The following is a 14,625-nucleotide window of genomic DNA, read 5'->3' as shown; positions in this document are numbered from 1 at the left end:
AGCGCCAAGGAACCTCGCGGAGGACGGACGGGATTCTTCTCACGGGACGCTTGGTGGACCACACTGCCTGTCCACACCGGGACCCTCGGGCCCCCTGGCGTCCCACCCCTCCCTCCCTCCCTCCCTCCCTCCCCCCCGTGTCTTTGGGGGTGGGTGGAGACCGGGCGAGGGCCCCCCCCCCCCCCCCCCCTCCACTGAGTTGTGTATTGTCTTGGGGTCTTTTCCTCTTGTTAGCACCCTTGGCCTTTCAGTATGCCGTGCCCCCCCCCCTCGGTCTTTTCGGATCACTTAACAGGACAATTACTCTATCCGTCTTTTCATTGTGGCCCATTGTGTTCGGACCCTCGGTTTAGAAAAGCGTCTGTGGAGAAACCATCTCTTTCTCTTCTTTCAACTCCTGCTTCTGGTTTCTAACAGAGACGCTTTGGGTTCAGGGTCGGTAGCCGACGTCAACGTGTACGAGAGTTAAAAGCTTTCTTCTCCCCATAAGACAGTAAATGAACATTGTTCAGCTCATGCTGTTAGAAGGAAGGAAAGCAGAACAGGACCAGAGGAGCACAGGGAGCTGGCTGAAGGTAACGGGACGTCCCACAGACCCCCCACTGTGAACGATCTCTCTTGGAGGGTTTGGAGAAGACGGGATCTAGAGGTTTGGGGCACAGTTGCTGCTGGAGTTTAACTCTTGATCAGGCAACCAAAGAAACGTACATCTTCTCCTCAGAACCGGAACATGAAGAGCCTGAGAGTCGCTAACAATTCCTCCCCCCTCCCCGTGGAAACACAGCACAGTGGGGGGGGTCGAGATCTATTTTTCAGCATACTAGTTATCGGTATTAGATCCATGGACTGCATACAAGAAGTACGTGAGAAGTTACAGGACGTCATCTGGTTCATTCTGCGACACATGAATAAGATATTCATGTTTTCCACCAGCTTTATTTTAAATATCCAGCGAGTGACGCGCCATCTTCATCCATCACCCTCCCTTTGTCAGGTCCATGTCTTTTCATCCGTCCCGAGTGAAGGACGGTCAGATTCCTCAGCATGGAGACCTCTGTGTGCCCTCTGGACCACATTCATCTTTCAGCTCCGCCGCCGGGTTCACGCCCCCCCCCCCCATCAGCCCGTCTCCTTCAGCCCCACCTGCTCCACCTGCATCCCGCTCGAGGTATTTGGAGGTTGGCGGAATGCGACGCGGAACATTTAAAGCTCCGTCCGGTAACGTTGAAGCTGATCGCCGCGGAATCCGTCGCCATTGTGAGAGGGATCAATCAAGACGCGTCAACGGGATCTACAGGCGTCTATTGTGCGCGGCGGCCAGAGTGTGACCCGGGACCCCGGCCACCCCGGGGGGCAACCGAGGTGAAGGGTCACTCCCCACAGTCGGGGAGAGACGCGGCGGCGTGGAACTCTCCGTCTCCGTCTTCCTACCACGACCAGCCAATGGGTTTGGGGCGTCCTTCTCCACCCGCGTGTGGCTCACGGGTGGCCGCAGCATCTCCCAGCATGCACTTCAAGAGGATCGCCCAACGCTGGCAACGTGGCTTACAAAAAGTTAAAGGTGTATGTGTAAAAACACCAGGGGGCGGAGTCAACTACGACTACCAAGGAACCCGCCAGTTCCCAGCAGGTGGTCCTGACTCACGGTAGACCCCCCTATAAATGCATCGATTATGAAATATTTTATTGATCACTGGGTGGAGCATGAACACAGATCGCTCTCGTTGTCTGGTTTATACGCCTCGATGTGTAAGGGTTCAAAATGTCTTTAATGAGAATTTAGTTTTTGCTCCACACATGTTTTAATTACCTCTGATTGTTTTCCTTGATGAGTTAATGAGTATCGCCCCATTAGTTCAATAACAGGCTTCTTTATACCTGCGAGCTGCAGGACATCCTCCTCATCTCAGGAAGGAAACTGAACTACTTCCCACTCAAAATGAATGATACTTGCTTTAAAAAAAAAGAGTATTATTCATTTAAAAATACCACGTGTACCTTCTGTGGGAGTAAATACATCTAATAGTTGACTGTCACCATCACGTGTTGTATAAAGTGGACGTGTTCTGGTTCTATGGATCATCCGACATTCAAACAGGTTGTAACCTGATATTTGACGAAAACGTGGTCTTCTTTTATTCTGGCGGTCTTCGCCGGAAGTGTCGTGCTTCACGCGCACTGACGCGTCACCGCATAAAGAGGCGCAGCAGGTAAACGCGCTCCACATGGCCGGTGGGCAGAGACCCGCAGCACCTACCGGACCCCAACCGAACCCCACCGGACCCCACCGAACCCTACCGGACCCTACCGGACCCCACCGAACCCTACCGGACCCCACCGAACCCTACCGGACCCTACCGGACCCCCAAAGAAAGAACCTCGGAGCCCGACCGGAAAGGAATAAACGGAGACAAACAAGGACGCATTTCACCGACGACTTGAGACACGCGTAAACTCTGCAGCCCGCAACGTGTCCAGCCAGGGGACACCCGCGTGCAGTGTCCAGCCAGGGGACACCCGCGTGCAGTGTCCAGCCAGGGGACATCCGCGGGACGGACATGCGGAGCGGCTGAGACTTCAGCGGCCGTCAGCTGAGAAGACGCTCGTCCCGCGACTCGTCCCCCCCCCCCCCCCCAAAGAGACACAAAGGACGCATGGATCCCCGGCTGCTGTGCTGCGAAGGGGACCGGCCCCCCACCCGCAGGGCCTACCGGGACCCCAACCTGCTCCAGCAGCGCGTCCTGCACGCGCTGCTGGAGCAGGAGGACCGGTACCTCCCCGCGGCCAACTACTTCAAATGCGTGCAGCGGGACGTCGCCCCGCACATGCGGAGGATCGTGGCCACCTGGATGCTGGAGGTGAGTCCGGGACCGGGGGCGGGAAAAAAAAAAAGGCACCGACGGTCACGCGTCCCCGTGCGTGCGTGGAACCGCGCGCGCACGGGGACGCACGGGGACGGGGATGCACGACGTGCCGTTTTGTGTGTCCGGGCTGCGCGCGAGAGACTCTGTCCATAAACTGCTCATCCCACTGCTCCCATTACTCCCACTGCTCCCATTACTCCCACTGCTCCCATTACTCCCACTGCTGCAGATCAGCCGTGTGCCGTCAGCATGAAACGGTCACACGTTGCGTCTCCTGACTCACTTTCTCGCTTCTCCTGCAAACGAGACATTTTAGGGACGACTTGATGGGACTTTGTTTCCTCACTGGGAGATTTTCATTTAATGATGGAAACCGATACGACGATGAACCGAAGCAGTGACTCGTCTACCAACACTAGTTAATTCCCTTGTCTGCCTACGTGACATCAAAGCGGTAGTTTGACCTCACTGCCGATATCAGACGGTCAGATCGTACGTGTGAAGTTTTGAAGACAATGGACTTTTACTTTTGTCTCTGTTGCATTTGTCAAAAAAAGCGCCTCCTCGCTCGTTGGTGCCGGCGAGGGAACCCGGGTGGTTCCCATCGGTGTGCGTTTTTGGCACTGATTTTGTCCGGGTTTGCGCGCGCAGGTGTGCGAGGAGCAGAAATGCGAGGAGGAGGTCTTCCCGCTGGCCGTGAACTACGTGGACCGCTTCCTGTCGGTGGAGCCCACCAAGAAGAGCCGCCTGCAGGTCCTGGCAGCCGCCTGCATGTTCCTGGCGTCCAAGCTGAAGGAGACGATCCCTCTGACCGCGGAGAAGCTCTGCGTCTACACCGACAACTCCGTCACGCCCGCCCAGCTGCTGGTAGGTGCCTACAACCGCTGAGCGCGTAAGTAGAGGATCAGCGTTCTTCTGTTCAGCAGCATTTAGTACCATCTGTGTGGGTTTTAGGGTCCCGGGGGACCTGAAGGTCTTTGTATTCTCGGTAGAACTTCCACAAACCGAGTGGCCACCACTTACTGCCCAAACAGAGCTCTAAAGAGCGCGCCGACTTTTCGAGGTCTTTGAATCTAAGCCGCGGCGAGCGAACAAATGGATAAATAACATTACTGCATGCAGGGATCCTTCGTTATCTCGATGACATCAACCGTTTACTCGACCGACTTTAGGACGTTTTTATTATTCAGGCAACGTTAAAAGAATGAGGCGTATTGATCACGTACGTTTCCTCTGTAGACGAACACTCGTCACGCCGGTGATTTTGTGGCGGTCTGTATTTGCGACCCGGGCCCTTCGTGGCGCCCTCGCACCAGTTCAAAGTGTTCAAAGTCTGCTTCGTCACGATGTCCCACTGAGGACGTTCCTGGTCCCCAGAAGAGTTTCCCTAAATGGGTTTTTTCGCGACCCGCTGACCTTTCCTGATCTCGTCTTAATCCCTGGAACCGGCTGTCTGATCACACTTGAACCTGTCCTTCTGTCACCCCCTCCCCCCCTCCCCTCCTCTCTCCCCCATCTCCCCCACAGCAAATGGAGCTGCTGGTTCTGAACAAGCTGAAGTGGGACCTGGCCTCGGTGACCCCCCTCGACTTCATCGACCATTTCCTGTCTCAGCTGCCCGTCCCGAAGGAGAGCGGGCCGATCCTGAGGAAGCACGCTCAGACCTTCGTAGCGCTGTGTGCCACAGGTACGCGCGTGGTTTCCCCCGTACGACCGCCTCCTCCTCGCGCTCCTCAAAGCGCGGCGCCATGACGTTCTGCGCTGTGTGCCCCGATGCTCTGCAGACGTGAAGTTCGCGGCCAGCCCCGCGTCCATGATCGCGGCGGGCAGCATGGCGGCGGCGGTGGAGGGCCTGCGGGCGAGGATGTCGGGGGATGCCGCGACGTCGCCGACGGAGCAGCTGGCTCGGATCATCCGGAGTGACCCGGTGGGTGCGCCCGGTCCGTGGCCTCCCTCGTGCACGAGGACACGTGGTCTCTGCCTCACTCTCCCTCCCCCCTCCCTCCCCCTCTCTCTCTAGGACTGCCTCCGGGCTTGTCAGGAGCAAATCGAGTCTCTGCTGGAAACCAGCCTCCGACGGGCGCAGCGGCCTCGGCACTCGGTCGCCGTGGAAACCAGGAAAATCGCCGAGGGGCAGGACCTCTCGACGACGCCCACAGATGTCCGGGACGTCGACGTCTGAGCGCCGCGGGGTGGCGAGGACGGAAGAGGACGGTGGGACCGCAAGCAACTGGGCGAGACGGCGCGTCAGCGGACGTCCAGGGGCGTTGACCGCTGGACTTCAGAGACACCGACAGGGCGGCCGTCACGTCTCCGGTGTGGCTCCTCCCCCCCCCCCCCCGGCGGTCATGGGCGGGACTGGAACTTCTCCCTGTATTTATCACCGGACTCCATATTCTTAACGTAGAGCGGTAGTTTGCTGTAGTGGAGGGATGAGGTGGATTCATGAAGCCAAAAAGCGTCACATGGAAACCAAAACGTGGTACGTTTGGACAGACGCTTAAAACAACGTTATTTGCATGTTTTTCATTGATCACCGTTTGATAATCACTGGCCCTGGTTAACATGTGATCGTGTGAGCTGTCGTCTTAAGATCCTCGTACTTCACGAAGGGAGCGTCTCTGTAAACTGCAGCCGTGACGGATGCGATGTAGTGCTCGCGTCGCTGCACTAGAGGGCGCTGTGGTGTTGGCTGATTTTTGTAATCTAAGGGATCAGGTATTCTACTTGTATTTATTGCATATCGCTCAACCGAAACGCTAAAAGTTTTGTTCTGAAGGAGAAAGAAAGTCTGTTTATGGATTCAGCTACTTAATTAACTCAAAGGTACAAAACGTTGGGATTCTTGAAGCCTCGTCAAACGGACACAAGCTTGTGTCGGGTTGTTGTCAATGTTGGTGATGTGCGTCGATGAATTAAACTGGTCGCCCTGATGCAGCCTGATGGTCATGTGTTCATTTCATTGTCTCTTCACTGACTCGATCTGCTCACAGTTCAACAGAACTCCGACCGTTTGGATTTATTCTGCTCACCGCTGTGGTACGGCTGCAGTGAACAGAAGCTAAGCTAACCCATTAGCGGCGTTTCCTTCCATCCCTACAGCGGTTCAGCCTTCTGCTCACCTGTTGGTACCGAACGTCTACGTTTGTTCGGGCCGTTCCTGCGGCGTGAGCGTTGAATCGGTGCGTCATCTCAAAGGTTCGTTCGTGGTACATTTGTGACGTGTACCCAACAGCCACGAGGCGCCTTGTCCTCAGTTTAACGCCACGACGTCGATACTAATCGGTGCTGTAAGTCGTGTGAAATGTAGCTGCAATTTGACCTCACTGACTTCTTCTTAAGGAAGTCGGTGAGGTCAAATTGCAATCCTGTGAAATTTGATTCCAGAGATTGCTGTGTCACGCACACACACACACACCAGGCCGCGTCATGTGACGCACACTGCAGAAAACTACTGGGGAAGGAAAGTGAGACTTGAGCCCAACGAGTTTACAGAGAATAACACGGCGTGTTTCTGCTCGGCTGAAGACTCAAACCTCTGCAGGAGCACGACTGCTGCTTTTGGTTTGTGCGAAACAACGTGACGCCGTCTGCTGTCATGTGGTCGGGGTGTCTTTGCCCGTCAATTTATTGAACAGAGGTCTGTTCAATAAACAGAGGCCCCCCCCCCCCCAGTTTTGGTTGATCACCACAAGTCTTCAGAATCGTATTTATTGTCTTTAAACACGAATCCAACACATTGTAGAAACGGGTAAATTGATGGCGGAGACGTTGTCTTTCAGTCTCACGCTGATACGACGTCACAGGCACCAGCCAACCAGACGCTCGCGTCTAAAGAGGGCGGAGCTCAAACATAAAAGATGGCGGACCAAACTCCGTAGAATAGGGGGTCCTTGCTCCAATCTCGCCATCAGTTTGGGGAACCTTGGCCTGAAATCGTTGGAGACTCGTGTGGTGAACCGTTATTCTGACCATCTGATCACAGCTACACGACCCCTGACCCCCTGAATCCCGTCCCCGTCGTTACCTCAGTCTTCAGCGGTCTTGACCGGTGGCATTTGAAACCTTCTGCGCAGCGCTTTGTCTGATCGTTACTCACTCAAACCGGCGCCGTCTGATTTAGACAAATCAAGTGGGGGTTTCCCAAATGAAAACAAGGGAACATCTGCTTTGGACCTCTCAGGATCAGCGTTTACACCGTGACCATGACATCGCCATCCCTTCTGGCTGGTGACGCCACTCGCGGTCTTTGCCCTCCCCCCCCCCCTCGGGTCAGACCGAACGGGGACCTGAAATCAAGGTGTGTTTTCCAGGCTCAGGGTCTTGTGGTGGATAAAGGATCCGTCAGACTTTTGACTTTAGTCAAAGTAGTGTGACATACGGTATGAAATGATGAGGCATTTATCGGGCACATAAGCCCACCTGTCGAGACCAGCGTGCAACCGTCACCTACAAAGACCTGTTCGGTGGTTGTAAATACACGTATGTTATGAGCTACGAGGGCCGGCGGGGTTTTCTCTTGTCAGTGCCGCCGGTCGACAGTTGAAACAACATCGGAGAATTGTGATACCGGGCTTTTAATGCCTCACTGATCGTGCTGCTGGGTCCAAGTACCAACTCACGCATTCTGCAGACGCACCTCGGAAGATCAGGGAACATCTGCACCTTTGGTAAACATCACTTTCCAAAACAGGTTTGTCAGTGAACAAACCCTTTCACTTCTTCTTTGGCTCGGTTTCAACACCCCCCCCCCCTTCCCCTCCCCCCCCAACCCCGTTCTTCTTCTGTTGTTGCAGTTTTTGCTTTCTCCTTCTCTCGGCGGATTACTGGAACTATGGGGGGTCTCTGCACCCCCCATAGTTCAAATCCCCGCTCCCCCCTTTGCCGACGGCCATCAGACCCTCTCTCTCCCCCTTTGTTTCCTCCCCCACTATCCTCCATCCCTTCCTGCCTCAACCTCCTTCCTTCTGCTTCCTAATGAACCTCATAAAACGTGTTTATTCGCTCGCTCGCTGCTCCTGAACAAACAAGACAACAAAAAACATCAGCGACGCGACTCGAGGAAGAAAGCTGAAAGGTCACAATGTTGTACAATCACAGTCCCGACTTAATAACATGAGCTGCCCGCGTTCACGTTGAACTTCCTCTTGTTCTCCTTTTGCTGAGCAGTCGACGAGCTTCACAGGAGCAACGTTGTAATTGCAAAATGAACCCAGGAGGAATTCGTCATGGCTCGTTAAAAAAAGATTTACGCATAACTTGACATGACGAACAACTGCAACCGGTTGCTGTCGTTCTACACGTCCGGCAGACGACGAATTACGCACAGCTCCACCTGCCGAAAGCACCTTTTGTCTGTAAAACCCAAACAAGCCGCCAAAAGAGGCCCGAAGGCGCCTCAGAGACTTACTATGCAGAACAGAACCACCACAGTCATCGGTGTTTGGATTCATTCATTCATTAGATGAAACACGTTGAGGTAATACGACGGAACTACACGTCCATTTATATCCTCTCCTGGTTCAAAAATACATTTCAACAAGCAAGCCAAGAGAAGATGTCTTCCCCCCCCCCCCGCGAGGACGTCCTCTGCCGTCCGTGTCCTCGTTTCTTTCCTTTCTGGCGGTGTGGTAACTTTGTGGCTCTGACGCTGCGGTGAGCTGTTCACACGCCGACAGTCTTGACGTCGCTGCACATTTGGAAACCCTGTCGCCGGTGCATCGTATCCTGCGCAGCCTGAATGACCACATTTTTTGAAGTGATTGCTAAACACGCCGTCGCAAGACAACGGCTTAGAGGCGTCTGGCAGCTCCTGTTCTGAGTGGGACAGGAACCAGTGGCGAGTCTTTCAACACAGTCCACCCGGCATGCAGGAGGGCCAGAGTCCTTCCTCCTGGTACACACCTATATAAAGTGCATGACGCACCCGGGCTGCAGCACACAGACACACACAGACAGACAGGGAGACGAGTCAGGCGGCTCTGGAGTGACAGCTGATCCGCAGACATGGCAGAGAGGCTGAAGGGCAACGTTCTGGTGACCGGGGCCAACAGGGGCATCGGCCTGGAGCTGGTCCAGCAGCTGGCAGAGACCACGGGACACCGGGCTCACGTCTACGCCTGCTGCCGAGCGCCTGAGGGAACCGGGGCTGAGGTGAGACGCCTCCACGAGAGGGCTTATCGTAGCACTGCTATAGACAGCTAACACACACGTCCACTGTGTGTGTGTGTGTGTGTGTGTGTGTGTGCGCTACTAACAGGAGTATCGGATTGATTTATCGTCTCTCCTTGAGGTTTTGACCCTGGACCCACGCAGACAAGAAACAGCTTTTAAATACAGCCAATTATTGAATAACCTTCTACCTGTATGCGGTTGGAAGGACTGTCCGGGGACGGTTGACCGTGTTGGACCCTCCCCCTCCGCACCAAACAGACCTACATGGCCTTGGGAGGATCTTTATTTTTGTTCAAATCAATTTGATGGCCGCATCTCATGTCAAGACCAATGTGCATTCTTTCCCCCAGAAAGCAGCAAATTCCAATTTCTACAGATTCCTCTATCGTCCGTCCGATCGGGTGGCTTCAGGGGGGTCGTGGAGATCGTCTGCTTCGGCCCGTACGGCCGATGACTCTCCTGAATGGTTCACAAGGCGATTGTGAAACGGGATTTCTTTTAGTTTGTTTTAGGGAGGAGTTCAGGGTTAAATACACATCTGGTTAATAAGTGACAAAGTAAGAACAAAGTGGCTTTGACTCGATAACCACAGCGTGATTTGTGTTGGAATAAGTACCGATGACGTCATTGGGAGACTTTTGTTGATATAATATGAACACGTCAGTGTGAATATGATGAGACTGAAGACTGTTTGCACACCGATAATTCAAATGATGGGAATCTCTGCATGATCATCTCGACTGAACTGGTGATAAATGTTGATGATGTGTGATATTTGGGTTGGAACGCAGGAAGTGTAACTTTGGACGCCTTGCGGTCTGAGCGTACGGTGGGCCGTGCGGGAGGTCCGTCAGGGATCCGTTCTCACAACAACATCATCAGCTACGAGTCAACGAGTCGCCACGTTGTCCTTCGGGGGAAAGACGATGATCCACTGGGACATTGTAGAGGTGTAAAGGTCTCTTCTCTCAAAGTCATTGTCCAAAACAAGTCGGTTCGATTGCGCTCTGGTCTTTAATACAGCACGATGTCACTCAGGGATGTTGATGCTCAGCTGAATATTCTCTGCTCACAATTCGCTTGTACGTCGTTTAAAACAAGTTGGAAAGTCCCCCGATGGACTAACGGCACGTTCACCACAACATCGCCTCCTTTCATTCAACCTGCGTTCGCTCCACTGTGTCTTTAAGGGAGCGGCGTTATCGAGGTGATTAGCAGATAGCGGTTTAATCTCTGTGTCCAGTACTGTAAAGTCCAGGACGTGTTTAGCCTGCTTTCATAGAAACGCTGGAAGCTGATCTGCAGAAAAAGATAAAGGGGCCCTGCAAGTTTCTGTTAACCTTTATTGTTCCCATGTGCTGAAAACATTGTGCATTGCTGGTGTTGTTGACGTGACATAAAACAGAGACCAGCTCGCCAAACATTACTCGACTGAAACATGCAAAAGGACATTGAGAACATTGTTGTGTTTGGACTACTTGCTCCTCTTTGTCCGTCTCCTCCCAGCGTCTGTTTGTCTTTCATTCTTCATGTTTCCCTCCTTGCACGTGTTCCCTTCAGGCCCTGAGAGACCTTACAACTCAATATCCTGGAAAAATCACCATGCTGAAACTAGGTAAACACCGCCTCATGTACTGTATCTGTGCGCGCTGATGTATCACAAAGCCCTGGAGGAGTCATGGGGAAGAAAAACTTTCCCCCGGTGTCATTTCCCTGTAACTTTAGCAGCCCGGTGTTCAGGGGAACACAGACTTTCCTCCAGGCAGTAATGTTACGTTTTGGGGTTTGGGAACGTTGACGTTCATTGATTATTATGCTCTGCAGAAACTCACTGTGCAAACATCCATTCATGCAACAATCATTCTGTGTGAATCATGATCCGATTGCTGAAATGTGCCGAATCAAAGCAGCAAACAAGCAGGAAGGATCGTAGAATACATACAACATGTAGAAAAGAAGAAGCGTTATTTAGCTAGATCGTCGTACTGAAGGCAGTTATAGGGGCGATCCACCCTTGTGGTCCTTGCGGTGCAGACGGGAGGTTGTGCGTTGTGTTGTCAGCAGGCCTGTGTTGACCCAGCATATCAGCACGGCCATCTTCTGCAAAGCAGCCTTTAGAACGGCAGGACCCCCCCCCCCCCCCGAGCCCCCGCCGGGCTCATGCAAGACCATTCGTGAATCATTATCCAAACCTCTTACCTGTTCTGTGCTATTAGTACAATGTGTGTGATTCTCAGACGTCTTTGTAATTCATGTGTCCATGTCTTATGCTTCAACAATTCTACAACAAAATGGGACCTTCTTGAGAAACAAAATGATCCGACATCAAACGTGTAATTCAGGCTGAAGTTCAAACTGGACGGTGGCTGAGGCGGGAATATTCGTTTTGCATTCTGCAGACGCGTCGGACGAGGACAGCGTATCAGCCGCCTTCCAGGCCTTGAACGAGCGGATCGGGGCCGACGGCCTGAACCTCCTCATTAACAACGCTGGCATCAACCAACCGGGCATGCCGGGATCGCTGTCTGCCACCGGCAAAAAGGACATGATGCAGGTGTACGAAACCAACGTGGTCGGACCGTTTCTCATCGCCAAGGTTGGTTCAGTCTCTCTCTGTGCGTTTAGTGTCGACGTTTCACAATTAGAGATGATTGACAGACGGACTCCGACGCAGGATCACATGCCTGTTGAATTACAAGAGGGGACGGGCCAGCTAGCTAGCTAGCTGGTTAGCATGCTCACGCTCTACACATAGACTTCCCACGTTCGGGTAACATCATATACGTCTTAGATTCGGATCTTTACTCGTTGCAGCTGCCACACAAGTAGACACTCACTCCATCGCCTCTCTCTCTCCAGATGTTTCTTCCACTCCTCCAGAGAGCCGCAGAAATGGACTCGCCTGAAAAGGAGGGTAATGAAGTGCAATCCGCCAACTGTCATTCATGCATAAAGACACAAAAGTCAATACACATGAGACATATCAGTAATATATCTTATTTTTGGTAGTAGTAGCAGTACTAGTAGTACTCATTTGTCATGTCGCCTTTCTCTTTGTCACAGGTGATCAGATGTCCTGCAGAAGGTCGGCCATCATCAACATGTCCACGCTTGTCTCATCCATAGAGAAATGCCCAGAGACCTTTGCACGGGCGCAGATGTACGCTTACAGGGCCAGCAAGGTACTGCTCCACCTCACAAGGTCTACCTGAGACACGGGAGCCTCCTCCGTTGGGGGGGACCTGATCCCGGAGGGGCCCGACGTCTCACCAAAGCTTCTGTCCTTTTTGCTGTTGGTTGCCAGGCAGCGCTGAACATGGTGACTCGCTGTCAGTCGGAGGACTTCAGGAGACACAACATACTGGTGACCGCCATCCACCCTGGCTGGGTCCGCACTGGGATGGGAGGGGAGGAGGTGAGCTGTTCCCGTGCGTTACAAGCTGTCCCGCAGGTTTGTGTGCGGAAAGAAGAGCTCGGACGCGCTGTTCTCTGCCCCAGATGTTTTCAGGTTGAACCGGCTCCACTCTTTGCACGGCTGCTCCCAGTATCAGCCGGCGATTGTTACTTACATACCGTAGGCAGGTGGACGGACAAAAGATATGCACAGGCCTTTGTTCTGAACCGGATGAGTACTCATTGTGGTTTTTAGGAGCACTGAAAGGTTGAGGGAGCAGACCGGGTCGACAAAGCGTATTGTTTGCTGTGATGTGACAAACAGGACGTATTACCTGTAACATTCAGCATTCCTCGGTTAATCCACCCGCCCCTCCCTTACTGATGCATGTGAGAGCATCTGGCCCGTGGTTCTCTAAGCAACCTTCATTCCCATTGACTCACAAATCCTGTGTCTCGTCTCCCACAGGCTCCGCTGCACGCGCAGGAAAGCGTGCGCGGCATGCTCGGCGTGATGTCATCACTCAGCGACAAACACGGCGGGATGCTCCTTGACTGGCAGGGCAACACGATCCCCTGGTAGAGGTCGCCGTGCAAAGCCCCCCCCCCCCCCCCCCCAGCGCCTGTCAATCGCAATCCTTTTTAACAATAAATAGAGATTTCATTGTATTCTCTTACTGCACGTTTCTTAAACAGTCCATCAGAGTGAGTCACTTTTTGTGAAACGGGTGCGTTGAGCTGCATTGAAGGCGTGTTTTTGTGCATCATCGTCCGTAGTGTCCATAAAGCCAGACAGAGTTACTGTATGCGAACGGTTCCTTTAAATCTCTTAAGCTCAGTCAGCACAGAAATGAATCTGTAGTCGATCCCAAACCTGGATAATTAGAACCGTGTGCAGAGCTGTCACGTTGCTGTGTGTTTTAGACGGTATGAGGCAGCAGGGAAGGAACATCACGCTGCTGCACACAGACAGCACGGCTTCACAAGTAGCCGAAGAAGAAGAAGAAACACCGTTTTTGGGGAAAATAAATTGGACTGAGATACGTAAACAGGACGTTTTTCTTGAAGGTGATGTTCTTCATCAAAATATTAACTTCATTTTGATACGTTTTTTCCACAAACTGGACGTGCTGTTCCTTCTAATCTCTTCTCTATGTAGCTTCTACTTGACTGCGCTGCTTCCAGTCTCAGGCCGGTCCCATGAGATCTTCCCCTAGGCCTTCAGAAGCAGCCTGTAGCTTAAAGCTAACAGAAAGGACACCGTGGCGATAGAGGGGAGGGGCAGCCAGCAGCATACAATGACATCACACACCTCTTTTGATTGGACAGAACAATGAGGGGCGGTCGGCCAGCTCATCCTTCTAATGAAGAGCTTCTGCTGCCGGCTTCGTATTCTTTCTAACCCAAGCGTAGGCACCCCTATCCCGTCCACCCCTATCCCATCCACCCCTATCCCATCCACCCCTATCCTGTCTCCCCCTATCCCGTCCACCCCTATCCCGTCCACCCCTATCCTGTCTCCCCCTATCCCGTCCACCCCTATCCCGTCCCCCCCTATCCCATCCACCCCTATCCCATCCACCCCTATCCCGTCCACCCCTATCCCGTCCACCCCTATCCCATCCACCCCTATCCCGTCCACCCCTATCCCGCTATCCCGTCCACCCCTATCCCGTCCACCCCTATCCCGTCCACCCCTATCCCGTCCACCCCTATCCCGTCCCCCTATATCCCATCCACCCCTATCCCGTCCACCCCTATCCCTTCCACCCCTATCCCGTCCACCCCTATCCTGTCCACCCCTATCCCATCCACCCCTATCCCAAAGACATCCAAACATAACAAAACCCCCTTTGATGTTCAGTGGTGTTATGAGCGTCCACCTGCTCTGGACCCTCCTCCTATTCCTCTCTGGGCAGAGGGTCCGTAGCAGATGATGGTCCTGTAGAAATGCTCACACTGTCCTCTGGGCATGATATGGCTTTTTAAATTTGCATTCATCCCATAGAACCTACAGAGACACTGTCAACCTCGGATTCAAAGCATTCCCGTAGTCAGAGTGCTGCCCTGAAGGGACCCATAGAGATGAGTCCAATCCTTCACCAAGGTCTTTCATTTGGCTTTAAAGTTGATGAAGACGGTGAACGGGGAGGAGCAGACGCTTCTGTAAAGGACTTTGTAAAGAAATGGGACC

The 14,625-nt window shown here is 53.1% G+C and overlaps 2 protein-coding genes across 2 annotated transcripts; both read left to right on the top strand.

Annotated features, from left to right (window-relative positions):
* The first annotated feature begins 269 nt into the window (after positions 1-269).
* LOC120812806 (G1/S-specific cyclin-D1) lies at positions 270-5,801 on the top strand. The gene is made up of 5 exons (XM_040169022.2): positions 270-2,858; positions 3,516-3,731; positions 4,392-4,551; positions 4,649-4,791; positions 4,885-5,801. The coding sequence occupies exons 1-5, from the start codon at positions 2,655-2,657 to the stop codon at positions 5,044-5,046; spliced, it is 885 nt and encodes a 294-aa protein (XP_040024956.2). The 5' UTR covers positions 270-2,654; the 3' UTR covers positions 5,047-5,801.
* Positions 5,802-8,483: 2,682 nt separating this feature from the next.
* On the top strand, positions 8,484-13,100 carry LOC144391275 (C-signal-like). Its single transcript, XM_078097894.1, has 7 exons — positions 8,484-9,017; positions 10,599-10,653; positions 11,438-11,634; positions 11,898-11,952; positions 12,102-12,220; positions 12,343-12,453; positions 12,901-13,100. The coding sequence occupies exons 1-7, from the start codon at positions 8,871-8,873 to the stop codon at positions 13,012-13,014; spliced, it is 798 nt and encodes a 265-aa protein (XP_077954020.1). The 5' UTR covers positions 8,484-8,870; the 3' UTR covers positions 13,015-13,100.
* Positions 13,101-14,625: the final 1,525 nt, after the last annotated feature.

The sequence above is a fragment of the Gasterosteus aculeatus genome, chromosome Y (assembly GCF_964276395.1).
Source record: "Gasterosteus aculeatus chromosome Y, fGasAcu3.hap1.1, whole genome shotgun sequence".
Lineage (NCBI taxonomy): Eukaryota > Metazoa > Chordata > Actinopteri > Perciformes > Gasterosteidae > Gasterosteus > Gasterosteus aculeatus.
This window is presented reverse-complemented; position numbering and strand designations above follow the sequence as displayed.

What these genes read in the sequence shown, in the direction of transcription:
- LOC144391275 (XM_078097894.1), top strand. Translation starts at nt 8,871, where the DNA reads ATGGCAGAGAGGCTGAAGGGCAACGTTCTGGTGACCGGGGCCAACAGG. An exon ending in CTGAGGGAACCGGGGCTGAG is followed by an intron (nt 9,018 to 10,598) that starts GTGAGACGCCTC and finishes TGTTCCCTTCAG; the next exon opens with GCCCTGAGAGACCTTACAAC. An exon ending in CTGGGATGGGAGGGGAGGAG is followed by an intron (nt 12,454 to 12,900) that starts GTGAGCTGTTCC and finishes CGTCTCCCACAG; the next exon opens with GCTCCGCTGCACGCGCAGGA.
- LOC120812806 (XM_040169022.2), top strand. Translation starts at nt 2,655, where the DNA reads ATGGATCCCCGGCTGCTGTGCTGCGAAGGGGACCGGCCCCCCACCCGC. An exon ending in TGGCCACCTGGATGCTGGAG is followed by an intron (nt 2,859 to 3,515) that starts GTGAGTCCGGGA and finishes TTGCGCGCGCAG; the next exon opens with GTGTGCGAGGAGCAGAAATG. An exon ending in CGTAGCGCTGTGTGCCACAG is followed by an intron (nt 4,552 to 4,648) that starts GTACGCGCGTGG and finishes GATGCTCTGCAG; the next exon opens with ACGTGAAGTTCGCGGCCAGC.